Source organism: Scleropages formosus, chromosome 9 (genome assembly GCF_900964775.1).
Source record: "Scleropages formosus chromosome 9, fSclFor1.1, whole genome shotgun sequence".
In the NCBI taxonomy this organism is placed as follows: domain Eukaryota; kingdom Metazoa; phylum Chordata; class Actinopteri; order Osteoglossiformes; family Osteoglossidae; genus Scleropages; species Scleropages formosus.
In genome coordinates this window covers 27,811,675-27,830,350 of record NC_041814.1, presented here as the reverse complement: position 1 = coordinate 27,830,350, position 18,676 = coordinate 27,811,675, and the positions used below count along the sequence as shown (strand labels likewise).

At 47.9% G+C, this 18,676-nt stretch overlaps 1 protein-coding gene across 2 annotated transcripts in view; it reads left to right on the top strand.

Annotated features, from left to right (window-relative positions):
• acad11 (acyl-CoA dehydrogenase family, member 11) overlaps nucleotides 1-18,676 on the top strand; it is a 51,129-nt gene that overhangs the window by 27,069 nt on the left and 5,384 nt on the right. The window contains exons 14-20 of one of the 2 annotated variants that reach the window (XR_003797904.1): nucleotides 6,414-6,483; nucleotides 8,903-8,988; nucleotides 9,141-9,212; nucleotides 11,067-11,221; nucleotides 13,035-13,151; nucleotides 13,380-13,489; nucleotides 15,908-16,046. Coding sequence is in view for 1 of the 2 variants with exons in the window: in XM_029254699.1 (XP_029110532.1) it covers nucleotides 6,414-6,483; nucleotides 8,903-8,988; nucleotides 9,141-9,212; nucleotides 11,067-11,221; nucleotides 13,035-13,151; nucleotides 13,380-13,489; nucleotides 15,908-16,022 (725 nt within the window). In the remaining variant the exon portion in view is untranslated. Of the gene's footprint in view, nucleotides 1-6,413; nucleotides 6,484-8,902; nucleotides 8,989-9,140; nucleotides 9,213-11,066; nucleotides 11,222-13,034; nucleotides 13,152-13,379; nucleotides 13,490-15,907; nucleotides 18,670-18,676 lie in introns of those variants that run through there. The other variant, XM_029254699.1, reaches the window with a different exon arrangement.

Below are 18,676 nucleotides of genomic sequence, written 5' to 3'. Positions count from 1 at the left end.
GCCCGGTTTTCCTAGCAACGTGTTTGTGTTTCTTCCATGTTTCTGCACTGTTGGACCCAGCAGCAAAATACACACACACACACACACCATACATAACAAAACTGATCTGATCATGACTTCTTATTGTCTAGTGCAGTTTTTTTTTTTTTTTTTTTATCGCCCCTCCGACTTGTACTTTGTCCCGTCATAATGACACGTCTGGCGACGGCCTTACGAACACGGTGCGAGTCGGAAAATGCCGTTCTTCAGCTTCAGTAACGCAGCTCTTGCGGCATTTCCTAACGCTGCATGTCGCGAAGATTTACCTTTGGGAACAGAGCTCAGTCCAGCACGTTTTGTGCTTTTGTATTTTCTGTTTGCCTTTTCTCATCTTCCAACTAAAACTGTAGAAACTGCAATTGTAAATATTTCATTTCACACACTGTCTGAAGCTGCTTGTCCCAAGTGGCAGCACAGGCCGTAGGGCTGGAGGGGCAGGGGACACACCCAGGACGGGACGCCAGTCCATCACAGGGCACCCCAAGTGGGACTCGAACCCCAGACCCACTGGTGAGCAGGACCCGGTCAAACCCACTGCACCACCGCGCCCCCCTCTTTCATTTCTGCGTATATTTAATTCAAATTCAAGTCGTAGATTTGAGAAGCAACGTGTAGAAATGTTGCGTAAGCTCAAATGCGAGTCCTCCTCCGTCGATGCATTGAACCAGAATCCTGCCGGATTGTCGTATTTCCAGATTATCATATGATTATTATTTATACTTTATCTTTTAAATCGCCACATGCTGGGCTCACACCCCACGGCGTCTCCGTGTGTTTGGAATAACTGTGGCTCGGTGGACTGCGATTGATCGTTGCGCATGCAGAGTCATCGTTGCTGGACGCCGTCTGTCCTGCTCCTCATCTTTCACCATATTGCACAAATAATTTTTCCGCTGGACCCCGCTCTCTGGGTGGTCGTAACAGGGCTTCAGATGCCAAATTCTGGTGTTGCCACAGGGAGGAATGCGGGCATCTCTCCACACTTCAGCGCGTCAGGTTTTCCTGGCTGCGGGAGCACGCTTGCGTGTCTCGGTACTGGATTCGCACGGCACGTTCCATTTCCTATGGACGAATGATCCGTCCGCTCGAACCCTGGCTCCGAACGACACGGCCGAAATGTGCGTTGTTTCCGCTCTGTCTGAATTGTGGACGGCAGCAGGGAGCGTCAAAGAACACGAGTTCAGATCCCCTAGGTTTCGCCTCTTGCTGTAGCACGTTTCATCATGGTACTCGCACTGAATTCATAGAGTAAAAGGTACCCCCTCAAGGAAGGAAATACGAAGGTGATCGTGATGCAAGGTTATGGAGCACATGGGAGAGAAGTGGCTCTGAGACTCTCCTCGAATGATGAAAGGGATTCAGCAGCTCCGAGGGGCGGAGGGAGCTCGTTCCACCGTATCGGAGCCTAAATCAAAAATCTGCATGATTTCGATTTTGGACCTCTCGTGAGTGGACCCGGTGAGGAGCCAGAGAGGGAGGACCACAGCACTCTTCCCGGGGTGCAGGGAATGATCAGCTCATAAATAAGGTGGTAAAATCAGGTGATAAATAGTAATAGATGATCCTTGTAACAATGGACTCATTTTAGGAAGCCGGTGATGTTGTTTTGGTCACTTCTTGATATTGGGGTTCGATTCTCACCACGGGAGCAGCAGATGGAGAAGTGGTTCGGGGTGTAGCTTTGCAGCCAGAAGGTCGTAGGTTTGAATCCCCGCTCCTGTTGTAGTAGCCTTGAGCAAGGTACTTACGCTGAATTGATACTATAGGAACACACGACTCTGTAAGTGGGTAGATAGTTGTAATTAGGGTGTCGGCACACGAGGAAATTTAATTTAAAATATGTTGCATGTGTTCGCACTCAGCACCCGCAACATGAGCTCCGTACCGTCTCAACTCTTTTGGCTTCCGTGTTTTTGATGATGGCACTTGTCACGTCAGGGCCGTCCCTTGCCAAGGGTTATGCAATACAACATTTATGCGCATTGCAACCCTTTTTTTTTTTTTTTTTTATTTTTTTAATTTTAATTACGTCCTTTTCGGTTTCCCTTTTGTGAAACGTGCCACAACTTGTTTGTCTGCACTGTGGCAGGATTTATGGAATCGTTTACGCGAATGGGCTGCGGTCGACATTAGTCACCTTCCTGCGAGGAGCAAGGTGGTTGAGGGCCACGCAGCACGCGGTTTGGGGTTCAGGGTGCGGCCCGTAGGGATGCGTTGGTCTCTTTGGACCGCGCCAAATTTCAGATGCATTCTGGGAAGACGAGCGTGATCGACGCTTACGTGTTTGTGTCCTTACTCATCATCGGTCAAAGTACATTTAAATCACAGCGGGAAGATTTTATAAACAGTATCGTTTCTGCGGATATTGTGTGTATTAATGCCCTCGTTCACATTTGATGCTCACGCAGAGGATCTGAGAGTGTGGCTGCAGGCGAAAATATTGGCACACCGGAACTTTTTGCAAGCAGCTCAGATTTTTTTTTCTGTGAGAATAAGTTGAAATTGACCAAAGTGTTTGGTCTCCAAGATTCTTTATTTCATTCTTAATACAGACATGCGTCGCTTAATGACGGGGTTACGTTCTGAGAAATGCGTTGTCCAGACATCATAGTGTATTCATACAAACCTAGATGGTATAGAAACCTAGATGGTATAGCCTCGATCATAGTGTGTACTTATACAAACCTAGATGGTATAGCCTTGATGCAGTCAAGAGATGCTGTAAACACAAGATTTATGATGCTGCTGCCAGCGTAACACAGCATATTGTTTTACAGTAAACATTTTTATAAGTAGAAAGAGTACACTGTAAAATAATGATAAAAAGTACAGTATAGTAAATACATAAACCAGTAACATAGGTGTTTATTATGATCATTATCAAGTATTATGTTCTGTACATAATTGTATGTGCTATACTTTTATACGACTGGCAGCACAGAAGGTTTGTTTAAAGCAGCACCACCACGAACACGCGAATAACACATTGCGCTACGACGTTACGACAGCTGCAGCGTCGCTAGTCGATAAGAATTTTTCAGCTCTGTTACAGTGTTGTAGAACCACTGTCGTATATGTGGTCAGTCGTGAAGAGGAATGTCATTAAGCTGCGCATGACTGTACTACAGAATCTTTAATGCGTCTTTTTAGATCAGAAAATAAGGTGAAATGGTGCTGACAAAATTATCGACACCTCAACTCAATGTTTGGTTGCGTAGCCTTTGGTTGGACTCTCAATGGAGACCAGCGGCTGCACTACCAAGATAACAACAGTCAACCGACTGTTTTCTGTAGCCGTCGACGAGCTTCCTTTGGTGCGAAAGAGTACTGTCTGTGTTGTACCTTGACAACGGTGTGAGTTATTTTCAAGACAAAGCGCAAGGGTGCCAATATTTTTGCTGACGACTCTATGTGGGTGTTGGGTCAGGGGTTGAGAGGAGCCCATCCATGAGCACACATGGCGACAGCTGCTTTGCCGAGGTCCTCCGTGCCTCTCGCCTCCAGCGTGTTGTCGCTCTGTCCACCTTGGCATCATGCAGGAGACCTCAGCGTCCCAGCATGTCCAACTTTGATCGCCCACCCCGCACCGCCGAGGAAAGGACGTCTCGTCTTAGACCCGAAAACACCACATTTATTTCTTCATTGTGCATGTCAAGAAACTGTATCTGGCCAGATGACTGATGGCCCTTTTGCCAGTTTTCAGAAACATAGTTGTTTTTCCCTCATTGAGCGTTTGACTTCGATAAATCATTGTCAGGTTTCGTATAAAAAAAGTACATTTACATTTATTTATTTAGCAGACACTTTTCTCCAAAGTGACTTCCAATAAGCTCCATCTAGTGTTATGAGCCCACACACCTTATTCACCGCGGTGACTTACACTGCTAGATACACTACTTACGCTGGGTCACTCATCCATGCATCAGTGGAGCACGTGCACTATGTGGGAACCGGAACAGCATGTCTTTGGAGTGTGGGAGGAAACCCACGCAGACACAGGGAGAACATGCAAACTCCACGCAGACTGAGCGGGCATCGAACCCACGTCCTCTTACACCCCCCAGGCGCTGTGAGACAGCAGCAATGCTCACTGTGGCACCGCGCCGCCCACAGCGTCCCTGTCGGACATCGGACGGCACTAGGACTCCTTGAACGATCTTTAATGACCACACCGAGGTCTCTGTTCAGAACAGCGCTGCAAGACAGCGCCCCCACCCGGCTGCACCGAGGTGTCCGTATTTTATTGGACCCCCAGTGAAGACTCCCTCCTGGTCGAGCACCCTAACCGTGTCCAGCCCCTGCTTGGCTGTGAAGCTTCGCAAGGTGTGATGCGTGTTGGCGAACAAAGGCTCGGGAAGTTCGACGGTGGAGACCGCAGCCGAAAAGCCCTCGGGTTCATCCCGGCACCGAGCCCCAGTGCGATTCGCTCCTCCGGTAATCGCTAAAGATCTCGACACCACAGGAATGCGCTGCTTGAGAACCTGCATGAAAACAACAGGCAGCAGAGGACCGTGTTCACGTCCCACAGTCTCTGCCACTCAAGTGCAGAGTTTTCGAAAGAAAGAGCTTTGATTTTACTTACTTTTACCTTACCATGTTTTCACTACGTAGGACAGCAGGGGATGTTGTGCTTAGCGCTGCCGTTTTGAAATTAAAGGGTCCGGGTTCAAATCGCACGCCTGCTGTAGTAGCCTTGACAGTTAAAAGCCATCATTGCGCGATCTCAAGGTCCTCGGTTCACATGAAATCCCCGCTCCTGCTCTCGTACCCTTGATCGAGGAAGTACTTTTCTTGAATTCATAAAGTACTTAATTCATGAGTAAGAATCACCCTGCTGCATAAATGGGTAAATAATTCTGAACAGCTTAAAACTGTTTAGTCACTGGAGAAATAAATGTAGGAGTTTGCATGTTCTCCCTGTGTCTGTGAGGGTTTCCTCCCGGTGCTCTGGTTTCCTCCCACAGTCCAAAGACATGCTGTACAGGTTCACCCCTAGTGTGTGAGTGACAGAGTGTGTGTGTGTGTTCCACTGATGTATGGACGAGTGACCCAGTGTGAGGAGTGTATCTAGCAGTGTAAGTCTTTGGATGCTCTGGTTTCCTCCCACAGTCCAAAGACATGCCGTTCAGGTTCACCTATTGTGTGTGAGTGACAGAGAGAGTGTGTGTGTGTTCCACTGATATATGGATGAGTGACCCAGTGTAAGGAGTGTATCTAGCAGTGTAAGTCACCAGAGTGAATAAGGTGTGTGGACTGATATAACACTACATAGAGTTCACTGGAAGTTGCTTTGGAGAAAAGAGTCCGATAAATTCTTACATTTATTCATTTTCAGTTTATTTCTTTATTTTAACTGCACTTTCTGCACTCATCAGTTTACTACACTTTCACTAGCAGAGCACAGGAGACACTCGTGTGCCAAGCTCACCGATGGCGGTAAAGAGCCACCAAGCTGAATAGGTGCCACATCGATTAAACTCACTTCCACAGTGTTCACAGCTCCCGTGTGGAGTGACTAAGTGACGTTTTTGTTTCCATGTGATGAATCCGGTGATCTGCACCGTACTTTCCTTCAGTTTGAGAACCAATTTTTTTTTTTTTTGCAGAGCAAGTACAAGCCAGGGGGGCGCGGTGGCACAGTGGGTTGGACCGGGTCCTGCTCTCCGGTGGGTCTGGGGTTCGAGTCCCGCTTGGGGTGCCTTGCGACAGACTGGCGTCCCGTCCTGGGTGTGTCCCCTCCCCCTCCGGCCTTACGCCCTGTGTTGCCGGGTTAGGCTCTGGCTCCCTGTGACCCCGTATGGGACAAGCGGTTCAGACAGTGTGTGTGTGTGTGTGTGTGTGAATAAAAGCCAAATGAATTTAGCTGACTGCACTTTTTCTCGAATTCCACTGCCGAGTGGGGCGATGTGATTTAAAAAATGTTAGGTATTAAAATACTTCTGTTCACTGCAGCAGCGTTCTCATTCATTCCAAAACCGTCGCATCGAAGGATATGCTTTAAAATCCCAGAAGCTGTCGAGAAAGTCGTTTCATGTTGCCCCCCCCCGCTCTCTTTTTATAAGCTGCACTTTTTTTTGGAAGCGTGTTGTTTGTGCACTTTGTTTTTTCCGGAATATTTCTTATGAACGCCACGTAGAGGAGCGAGGGGGAGTGTCGGAACGTGTTCTCGGCGGGAGGAGAGCGTGAGCAACAAACGCGAACACGACGGCGTCCAGCAGCGTCCGGCAGCTCCTCTCCCGGCTCCGCAGATGGTTCCCGAAAGCCGTGCGTCACCGGGGTGTGGCGTCGGCAGGCGGGAGGGTCTGCTGCCATCCTGAGTCACTTAAAAACAGCTTCTTTAATTGTTGTTGTTGTTTTCCTGCATGTCGCCCCAGGCGCTGGCAGCCCTCACTGCAAAGTGGCCATCGTGATGTGCAGGAACAAGTCACATGACCCCACGTACAGGTGAGCCCCCCCCCCTTCCCAGGTGGGCCCTCAGCTCACCTCAATCCTTTTTTTTTTTTTTTCTGTAAATTATGTATGAACAGTGTATAATATGAACAGCAGGGGGTGTTTTAGTTATCAGTTTATTTATCTGTTAATTAATGAAACTATTAATAGGGTTGCGGTGGCACAGTGGGTTGGACCGGGTCCTGCTCTCGGTGGGTCTGGGGTTCGAGTCCCGCTTGGGGTGCCTTGCGATGGACTGGCGTCCCGTCCTGGGTGTGTCCCCTCCCCCTCCAGCCCTGCGCCCTGTGTTGCCGGGTTAGGCTCCGGTTCGCCGCGACCCTGTTTAGGGCCAGCGGTGTGTGTGAGTGTGTGTGTGAGTGTGTGTGTGTGTGTGTGAGTGAGAAACTATTAACGCGAAAGTAAAATTCCACTTGATTGCACCTCCACATATGCCTTGCGACGGACTGGCGTCCCGTCCTGGGTGTGTCCCCTCCCCCTCCGGCCTTACGCCCTGAGTTGCCGGGTAGGCTCCGGTTCCCCGTGACCCTGTATGGGACGAGCGGTTCTGAAAATGTGTGTGTGTGCACCTCCACATATACAGAGACGCGTACAACATACAGACAAAGCACTTCGGACGCGTCCCTTTTACCTGAAGGATCCCAGCTCGAATCCCCACCCCAAGTGTTTCACCCTTGCTCAGGGTACTTGAAGTAAAAGGAGATTTCAATAAGTTTATTTCTCTTTACTAGTCAACCTGCATTTATTTATTCATGTGACAATTTTTTGCAAAGCAACTTAGTGTTACCTTATTTCTGTTGCTTCATCCAGCAGGGTGAATTTTACTCCATCAGTTCAGAGTAACTTCCTTGTTCGCGGGCTCCGCAGCAGGAGGTGGGATTTGAACCTTGATCCTCCGAGTTAAAGGTAGAGCTGTAACCGCTACGCCACCTGTTGGCCAACCCTAAAACTACCGCTGCGCTGTGCTCGGAGAAAGGCGTCACGTGAATGGATTATGTTTGGATAAATATGATAAATCGATAATGACAGCTGGTGGGCGGATCATTGGAGAAAGTGGCGATCGGGTGACGTTTCGGAGGATTTCCCATCCGGTAGGCGCGGGTCACGCAGGATGTGCTCGGAATTCCATTTTGACAGCGGCGTGATCGACACGTGCGCGTGTAACGGATGTAACTCTTGTTACGCTTCACGCGTGTTGACGGTTAGTTGTTGGGCTCAAACCCCCGTGATGCGCGGGCGCTAGAATGAATTGGCAGACGTGTCTGGAAGGGAGGGAACCTGCAAACCCACAAGCTTCTGGAAGGAGTGGGGTTGGGGGGGTGGGGAGCAGCCTCGGTGCAACGAAGACCGCATAAACCCTCCGCTCCCGACAGAGCGGCGTTGACCCTCCCGCTTCCCCCACGTCTGTTTTTGATCGCTGTGCTACGAGGGAATCGTTGGGCCGCGCTGCTTTTCGTCAGCAGGTGGCGCAGCGGCTAAGAAACGATGCGAAAGGCTGCTTTTTCACCCCTGGTGCTGCGGTTTTCACTAATTAAATTTATTTCTTTAATTTAATTTAACCGATAGTCAGCGGGACAAAGAGGTGAGGCCGCAGCGTGCGTGAAGCTGCTTCGCCTCGAACCCTCTGCCAAGCAAAGCGAACGATGTCTAATTAGAGGGAACCTCTTTGTGGAAACGGACCGCCCTCGAACCCGAAAGCAACCGCTGCGTCAACACCGTCTGCAGTCTAATTGCGTGCGAGAAGGTTCCGGTAAACCAGTTTTAACCGCAGCCGAGCCAGACCGGTCCCCACCCTGACAGCGACACTGACACTAATACCAGCACTGAGCCTAATTTACCCCAAAAACATACAGTAAAAATGACTCTGCTTTCTAATTATTATTATTATTATTATTGATGATGATGATGATGATTAATAATTGCTGTTGTTACTATTATTATCATCATGATTATCATCATTAACTTATCTGATGTCTTCCTTCCAAGCAACTACCACTGTTAGATGTTTGCACTCTAAGCTCCTCCCATTTTTTTTACTCACGTAGTCATTTTTACCATAGCAGTTCAGAGTAAGTACCTTGATGAGAGCCGTTGTACTGGGAGCAGGGGGTCAAACTGCACCGGTTCTAACCGTCACGCCACCTGCCGGCCCAACGGAGAAAGCGGACGCTGTTGCTTAGCAACCGGTTCCTAACGACCGCCGTAACGGAAGCGATCCTCAGCAGTTCGGCAACATTCGAGCGTCTCGCTCCCTTTGAAACGAGCGAAACGGACGAGTGGACCGCCATCCCCGGTGAGAGCGGCCACGAACGATCTTGGCACAAACTCTCTCCGTTTCAATCTCTCTCTTACTGCGTCCTTCCGAGGTCTCCTCTTTCGTCCTCCTGTCCGCTGACGTGTTTTATTTCTCCCCCAGGCACCGAGAGCACAGCATGGTCCTGGTCCCCATGGACACCGCCGGCGTGGAGCTCATCAGACCGCTGACCGTGTTCGGAGAGGACGGTGAGAGGCGGCGGGGGGGGCGTCTTTCATCGCGGTGCCAATGACCTCCTCGACCGGGGTTCGAGGCCTCGGCGCGGACTCGACTCTCCGGCGGCGAAGCGCCAGCCTGCCGGAGGACGCGCCTCCGCTTGACCGAGACCTTGTCGTTGCAGATGCCATCCACGGCGGACACTTTGAGATCCGCTTCGACGACGTGCGTGTGCCGCTGTCCAACATTATTTTAGGTGAGCTGCTCGTCCCGAAGGACGGTCTTCTGGGGAACACGGTAGCTGCTGGTGTGGGACTCCCTGTGGGTGGACGTGACGTACGGTGCTGCTTCAAAGTATGTGAACCCCGTAGGGACGCCCAGTAATCTTGTATAGAATATTGACATAAACTTGTAAAATCGAAATCTTAAATCCTTAAATGAACTTATACAATTAATAAATGACTCTGATTTACACCCCTGATTCTACCTACCCAGTACGCTTAACCGGTACAACCTGGGCTTCGCTTATTTTACACCGGCACTATTACCGTGTTTCTACCACACCTTTCCTCTGAGCAACATGTGCAGTTGGTTGTTACACCTGTTATGCCACATGAGAGACACCGATTCCCACCAATAACCGTTTCATGGTAAAAGTAAGGGACGCAAGGACTTCACATACTTTGAAGCAGTGGCTTGCAAAAGTATTCAGACCCCTTGACTAAATCGCACATTTTACCGGATAACAAAGTGATGCTTTAAGATTTCTTTGCATGTGATATTTTAATTCAAAATAATTAAAATAAAAATGTCAAGATGAATTTGCATCATAAAAAAAGCGCAAATACACTGTTTGCAGAAGTAGCAGAAGGATGGATATTAGCATATCTCAGTTTTTGTTTTTTGTCATGCAGCACTATGAAGTTCTGAAAAATGTGATTACATCTTCCAAAATTAATAACAATCGTGATGCAGAAGAAATGCTTTTTTCCAGCAGAGTTACGTTCTGGAAAACATTTTACCCCGGTGGACCACACGAGACCCTCCTTCCGCAAATACCCAGCGTTCAAAATTTGGAATCACCCGGAAATATTCTCGTTTTTGAAAGAATTGATACTTTTTTAAATCAAGGTACCGTTGGATTAATTTAGAATATAGCCAAGATGTCATTAATAATGTTTCCAATGGCTAGTACTGCTGGAAAAGACTGATTTATAAGCTGTTATTGACATGTGACTACAAAGCCACATTTTCAGCACCAGTTACTCCGGTGTCCCAAGTTCATTTCTGGGTGGCACAATGAGTAGTGCTGCTGTCTCACAGTGCCTGGGGGGTGCGAGAGGATGTGGGTTCGATCCCTGCTCAGTCTGTGTGGTATTTGCACCTTCTGTCTGTGTGGATTTCCCCTGGGTGCTCTGGTTTCCTCTCACACTCCAAAAGCCATGCTGTTCAGGTTCCCCCATAGTGTGTGAGTGACAGAGAGTGTGTGTTCCACCGATGCATGGATGAGTGACCCATTGTAAGTAGTGTATCTAGCAGTGTAACTCACTGCGGTGAATAAGGTGTGTGGGCTCATAACACTACATAGAGTTCGTTGGAAGTTGTTTTGGATGAAAGTGTCTGATAAATAAATAAATGTAAAAATACCCAAAGCGAAAGTTTCCCTCTGGAAACATGTCAGTCTGCTGTTGTTTTGCGAAAGAAAGGTTATTCCATGCATCAGATTGCTGAAAAAATGGGGCTTTGCAACCATATGTGAAGGATGTGAATAAAATTTCTGGGTGATTCCAAACTTTTGAATGCCGGTGTATTTGCGCAAGGAGCGTCTCATGTGGTCCAGAGCGGTGAAATATGTGTCCCTGAGTCCATATCTTTGTCCGAAACGAAATTGGCCTTCGGGTTTAGTAGGGGAGTAGGAGACCTGCGATCAGTAGTTGAAGCACAATAACCAGGGGAAAACGGGGGCCGTATAGTATAAGGGATTTAAACCAGCACCCTTCTGGCCACAAGTGGAATTCCTTCACCACCAGGCCACCCGCTGGCCCCCATGTAGTTGGCGGGAGCTTTTTGCCCCGCTGCACTCCTGCTCCCGTGCCGCGTGTTCCCGCAGGCGAGGGCCGAGGGTTCGAGATCGCCCAGGGGCGCCTGGGGCCGGGCCGGCTGCACCACTGCATGCGAGCCGTGGGGTTGGCCGAGAGAGCGCTGGAGCTGCTGTGCCAGCGGGCGGCGGAGCGACGCACCTTCGGCAAGAAGCTGTACCAGCACGTGAGTGCAGGGCGTGCGTGTGTTTGTGTTGTGGGTGGAGCTCAGGCAGGTCCAAACACACACACACACACACACACACACAACCGCAGGCAGTCCCCCTCCATAAGACAGGCTTCCTCAGATGCACGGTTGTCTCCTGCTCGTCTGTTTCTTGGAACCCATCTTCTCCTGGGATTTGACCAGACCCCAGTTTCCCATCATTCCAGTCTTCATCCAGGTGCTGGACCTGCACGTCTTCTCTTCGGGCCCCTCTTTGTTTCCAATTTACACGCACGCTCTTCTCTCCCGCCACCCGGCTCCGCCCACCTCGCCCCCGAGATCCTTTAATGTCGCCCCACCGGATGTTCCTTCAAAGAGTGGCGCTCAGCGAGGCCTACCGCGGTAAATCAGCACGGCGACTCACCCACCTGCAGCGGCCGTGGATTAACTGGCACGGGAATCCGGTGCGGAACGCAGAGGCTCCGCCCACCCGGCAGCCACCGTCCCATTTTCATTTCTACGCCGTTTAGCTGTTATTAATATTTGGCCGTTTTACTTCTTCGCCGTATCATTAAACAGCTTTGCCCACAGCAGAAGAGGGAGCATTAAGAGAGATTAAGAGCAAATGTTTCGCCATCCGTTACGGGGAAGCCGACCCAGACGGAGCCGTTTACGTGGGCGGGAGCCGAACCCGAGCCGGGGCCTTTTTTTTTTTTTTTTTTTTTTTTTTTTTTAAAATGAGCCGAGTCAACGAGAACATCCCCTCGCTTTACCGCTGGAGCGGACCGGAGCCGCCATGGCTGGGGAATCGGGAGCCGCGGTCGCCGTCGCTCCGCCGTCCTCGGCCCTGCCAACTCAAACTTTCGCCTCTCGAGCAGCAATCTTCCCCACAAATCTCGGCGCCGGAACCCCAACCGTTTCTGTACGGCGGAATATTGCAGGCGTCGGGTCTGCGAAAAGGCACAACAAAATTTGGCAAGGAAATTGGGGGGGGAAGAAGGGAATTTGGGATCCAGCTTGATGTGGTGACTTGACGGTTAGGGTTAGGGTTAGGACGCATTAAGTTATGTATTAAGACCCCTGGCGGGTCCCTTCGGGGCCCCTGGATGGGTTTTGAGCCTAACGCAGCCCAGGTGGTGCCGCTTTTGCTGCCTATTGTTTGAGCGTTCACATACGTAGTTTGTTTGCGTGTTCGTCTTTATCGCCCGCATCTTAAGTGCATTTGCGTCCCGCGGTATAATGCTCAACATGTGTGTCCGACCGGGGTCTTTCTGTCACCGTTTCCCTGTTACGTCCGGATAAAAAGGAGTCACTTCACAAATGTGACAGCAAGCAGTTCATCGGGCCCTTTTTGCGGAGCGGATGACCCCCCCGGTCCAAAAGCCCCATCTGCGCAATGCCGCCCTCTAGAGGCTCGAGGGAGGAGTGGTGCGGGCGCCTAAGCGCAGGATGCGTTCTTGTTTTTAAGAGGTGGTTAACTAAATTAAATACGTAAACTGACTGACATTAAAATTGTTTCACTACTTTTGAAAACATCCTGCTGAGGTCCAGCGAAAGAAGATTTTTGGATTTCTGTAACCTTAGCCAAGCGCCCCTCAACGTGTCCTCGATAGGGTGCAGTGACGCTCCGGGTTAGGAGATGGACGGAAGAGTTCTAGGTTTCTACTTGTGACATATTGGAAGAGTGCATTTGCATTCATTGTGTGTACACACGCACACACACACACACACTCTCTCTCTCTCTCTCTCTCTCTCTCTCTCTCTCCCTCCGTGTGTCGATGTGCTGATCCACTTACCCCCTCCTATTATACATTGTTGTCCCCCTTGGCCACAGGAGGTAATTGCCCACTGGATCGCGGAGTGCCGCATCGCCATCGAGGAGACTCGCCTGCTGACGCTGCAGGCCGCCCGCTGTCTCGACGTTGGAGGCGGCAAAGCCGCCCGCAAGCAGGTACTCCACCAAGTTTGCGCTGCTCTCCTGCCTGCCACACACAGCTTCTGTAACCGGTCGGGGGAGGGTGGTTAAGATGTCAGTACGCCCCAGGAGAAAGCGCAGTAGGTGGCGCGGCGGTTAAGGGTTTGACCTCGGAAGCTGAAAACTCCCGAGGTTCCCATGGGATGGTGCAGCGGTGATAAAATGCGACCCCCCCACGGCGGCCGGTCTTACTTCTCTCTGCAGATCGCCATGATGAAGGTGGCTGCTGGGAGGATGGCCTGCGAGGTGGTGGACCGCGCCATTCAGGTCCACGGGGCAGCTGGGGTGTCGGACGACGTCCCCCTCGCACGGATGTAAGTACGGAGATCCAGAAGCAGCCGCTCCCTCGCATCATTGCGTGCGACGCCGTCCACGTGGAGACCTGCTGTACTTCCCATAATCGAAGTACTTACCTTGAATTACTCCTGTGCAAACGCCCCACTGTAGCACTAAGTAAATCGTGGTGAAAGATGTCTTCTAAATAAATAATACCGCTGTCAATGGTGTTGATGAATACACTGGCATCTAGGCTGAAGGGCTCATGAAAGAAGTTTATTATTATTATTATGTCATGTGGCGCTCTGGGTTCGGGTAGGGCAAAGAAGGACACACAGGCAGCGTTCATTTCGAACATTTTATTAGAACGCCGGCACACGGGGAAGTAATGCTCTCGGTCCGAGGACCCCGTTTCCTCAAGGACCTGCGCCTCAAACCAGTCTTCCCACCCTGCTTAGCGCCCCCAGGCTCTCTTTCTTCTCACTGGCAAACACAGTCACCTCTACATTTTACCCTTAAGTCCCCCCAATGGTTGCACACTTCATTCACATTTTTCCCATAATTCAACTGTTTACAAAAGACCTGTTTCCCGCTCAAACTTACAGTAACCTGTGTCGTTACATTATTATTATTATTATGATTATACTAATTCCAGTGTAAGTGGGGGTGCGGTGGCGCAGTGGGTTGGACTGGGTCCTGCTCTCCAGTGGGTCTGGGGTTCAAGTCCTGCTTGGGGTGCCTTGCGATGGACTGGCATCCTGTCCTGGGTGTGTCCCCTCCCCCTCCAGCCTCACGCCCTGAGTTGCCGGGTTAGGCTCCGGCTTCCCGCAACCCTGCATGGGACAAGCGGTTTCAGAGTGTGTGTGTGTGTGTGTGTGTGTGTGTGTGTGTGTGTGTGTGTGTGTGTGTAAGTAAGTAATTCTACTATCCGTATTACCAGTTTGCCTTTTGCGAGGAATCACTTCCTCATGAGTGACCATTCTCACGCAAGTAAAATGATGCAAGGTTGTATTTAAACACACACACACACAGTCAGTTTGCATTGCTTCAGTCTACGTGAACTTGACACTATAAAATATGTTCCTACACAATGAAAAAAAAAAAAAGCCCTAGAGAGGTTTATGGGAATATACACCTTTTTTTAATACAACAGGCTTATTATGCAATACAATGGCATTTTTAACCGTTATGTGGTCATTTTGCTTCCACAATGGGTGGAAAAATTTGATGTAAGCACGCCGGTTGCCTTCACTCGGTTTTCACGAAGAAAAAGAAAAATTTATCCCCAGGGTAACACTCTTGCTGTGCAACTTTGAGGCTCCGGTTCACACTGGGGAAGGGAAAATCCTAAAAACCGTACACCATTAAACTGATTGATAACAGAAAACCACTTGAATGTATTGTATGATTTCAATCTATTGTTTTAAATGAAACAAACGGGTCTGTGGGAAGCACAGTTGTTGCACAGAGTGACAGCTCGATAAAAACGCAAACGTTAAAAGAGCGACCTTTAAAAGGAGGTAAAACACTTCCTTTCAGGGCCTCCGTGTGTTTGTTGTACAGCAACATCTGCCGGGTTCAAAAAAGCTGTTTGAAGTGAGTAAAAGGGAGTATTGAAAACCCACATGAAACAGCAGTGCTGCAGAAACGGAGCCTTTCGGTAGAGGTGTGTGTTCGGTTCAGTTCAACACTCGGCAGCGAAGCACTTTTTCAAGGTGGGAAGCACACAATTTAAAACGGCCGCTTTCCAGGAATGGGATAAAACAACTGCTTTCTTAAAAACGCTGCAAGATATAAAAAAGACACTCAAGGAGACTTGGAAAAAGCACTTTCTTCCAGCTGGGACAGCCGGAAGCGTAGCGGTTAGAGCTGCTGCTTTTGGACTCAGATGTCGCAGGTTCAAGTCCCACCTTCAGCTGTAGTAGCCTTGAGCAAGGTACTTCCCCTGAATTGCTCCAGTAAAATTACCCACCTGTATAAATGAGTAAATTATTGTAACCTTAACATTGTAAGTCGCTTTGGAGAAAAGTGTCAGCTGAATGAATAAACGTAGATATGTACCCTGCTTTGGGGTCTCCGTGACCCTGCACGGGAGCGGTTATAGTTAATAGGTTAACGAAAATACAGCATTAAAACCGAAGCTACAAACAACACCGATGGCATTTTTCATCCAGGAAAAATTTCTTTTTTATTTTTCCCGTAGGAAATAATAAACTTGATCACGCCCCACACCTGGAATTCACCTAACGGAGTCATTTCATGAACGAATTGACCCTGGTACGAGAGGATTCGGGGTATTTGTGTAAAGGCTGTACTTCAGCTTTACCGCTGTTTTTGCGCACCCTGAGTAATGCTCACATAAGCAGTGTATTTTTCTTGATTGAGTGCAGTGTATTCGACATCAGCACCTTCAGCATGTTGTCCAGTGTATTAATCATGTGCCCCCCCCCGCCTAGGTACGCTTACGTGCGCACGCTGCGCATCGCCGACGGGCCAGATGAGGTGCACCTGTCATCCATCGCTGGCATGGAGCTGCGAGACCAGCTGAGAAGGGTCAGCGCCAGGCTGTGACGCACTGCCTCCCCCCACCTGCTGGTACACACTCATCAGACTAGTTTTGATTCATACATTATTACACACTGTGGCAAAGGATGGATCTTTGCCTCTCTCCGCTAGGACAGGTCATATGGATTTTTCATCCCGTCACTTTGTCGCGTGGGGGCTGTAAATTGTGTGAAATTAATTCTGCATTCTGAACGAGTAGAACAGAACAGGGGACTGAAGAATAGTTTTGTTTGGAACTTAAATAGAAAAATGATTAGCTTTGGAGAGTAGCTCAGAAATGGAAAGCCAGAAATATTTTACTTATAATTGCACCTAATAAGGTGTAAAATTACAGCTAACAGTGGTGCTATAAGTGGAGAGAATATATTATTATAATTAATGAAACACTGAAAATCACTCAAGAAATATTACAACAGATGTAGAAATTATTCGCTGCATATGAAATTCCTCCCGTGCACTTCGGGCTTTATAATTTGGTGTCAGTTTATGAACGGTGTGCCTGACATTCTGTTTGTCATTCTGGAGATGAACAACATAATAAAATAAAGACTGCAATATTGTCTGACATTCAAAGCAAACGGCAGCTATATTTTATCCAATCCATTCAACTGCCATCACTTTGTAATATTCAGCTCAGTTTGATTATACCGCATATATGCAGGCCAGCAGGTGGCGCTGTGGTTAGAGCTGTCACCTTGAAGGTTGAAGGTTCATTCAAATCCCAAATACCTCCTGCTGTACTCTTGAGCAAGTTACTTACCCTGAATTGATGCAGTAAAAATTACCATAATGTACAAATTGGTAAATCATCTTAAATTGTTCAGTCTGCAAACTTTGGAGAAAAGCATCAGATAAATTAATTATACATACATGCATACATACAATACATATGGTCACAGTGAATAAAATTGTGGACATGCATTGAAGGGAGCGATGACAGCTCATAAACTAACTTATTGTTACTTCGTATTTCACTGGTACCTTTGTCGACAGCACTAGACACACCACACCAAGCTTACAGTTATCTACCCATGCACAGACCACCAACTGCCCCATAGGAATTGTCCCTGCCTCCCGTTGTCTCTAACCAGCTTGGAAGTGACCCTCAGACTGTAGCATTGTTACATTTACATTCACATTTATTAATTTAGCAGATGCTTTTCTCCAAAGCAACGTGCATCTCATAGAAAATACAATTTACGCATTATTGTGCATAAAATAAAGAATGCAATTTGTGCATTCTTTATTTTAAAAACCAGGTAAAACACACTACAAGCCCCACACCTGTTGCAGAACAGCAGCCTTTTAGTAGCAATGTGTTTTTAATTCAAAAGGATGAGAACAGAACACTCACTGGTGAAGCACTTTTTCAAAATGAGAACCACACAGTTTAAAACACAAGCTGTCCAGGAATAAGTTGAACAACTGTCTTTAGAACAAAATATTATATAAAGAAGATTTTAAAAGATTATAGAAGAAATTAAAAGCTTTCCTCTGTTGCAGAACAGGAATGTAGCTGCTTCTTAAACTGGCATTCAAACCATGTTTAAAATATTACAAAAATCCATGAGTCCATAAATAATCAAAATGTCTCCTCTGCACTCTGTCTCTTGCCCAATGCTTTCTGGACATACTCTGGACAACTGTGACCCTGCATTAGGATAGCAGTTATAGATAATGAATGAATAAGTGGTAAGCTGTAAATAATAATTTTTGTCACATATAAATTATGTTGTTATGCATAAAAGCATCTTTTATTCTGGTATTTGAGTTTAGGTGACTTATTCTTCATCTGGAAAAAATTATTTTTCAACTGATGGATGTCATCATAGGAATTCAGAAAGGGATATTTGGAAATGGTCATGACGCACCCTAATTGTCATCCTTTAGACTCTGGGCGCTGAATGTGAGGGAATGTTGCAGTTTCTCTTGGAAAGTGTCCAGGGTTGTGGCTTTGAATATAGCTCCCAGCTCGAGATTAGAGATTGAATGTTGTCTCAGTCATCGTGTTGGTTTCCTCCGGATCCTCCACTCTCATCCACCCTGTCTGGGGGAAGTAGAGACTAAATCACTCTGAGTGTGAGTGTGCATGCATGTGTGCGTGTTCATCTCTCTCAGGATCCCTGTGATCCTGACCCAAAGTTATTGAGAGTTAAAGGACTGATGGAAGGATTGAAACACTACTTCAAAACTGCCTTAAAACATGTAACTTGGTCCGAGGTTATCCCACTTATTTCTGCACTGTAGGGTTTTTATAATTAATAATCCATAAATATAGTCGCATCTAAAACAAAGCTCTGAAAACAAGCACTGTGGTAGAATGTCCAATTTATTGTATTGGAAAATTGGAGGGAAAAGTGTGGAAGGAACCACAGAAAGACACCATATCATAGTTGTGTGTTTATATATATATGCATATATATTTGCTTGATGTTATTGTCTTTGTAGATTTAGGATGAGCGAAAACTAAAATGCATTCCTGCTTTTACAGTTGTGGAATGTAGGTAATTCAGTGGGAAGTGTGTGTGGAGTTGTGCTGTGGGAACAGAGGAGCCCGCGCTTCTGGACTCGACGTGTTGATGCACCTGCATCTTTCTTTACTCATGATGCAGACGAATCCCTTGCGTTGCTGTAACTGCAAAACCCTCTTGACCTGTAAA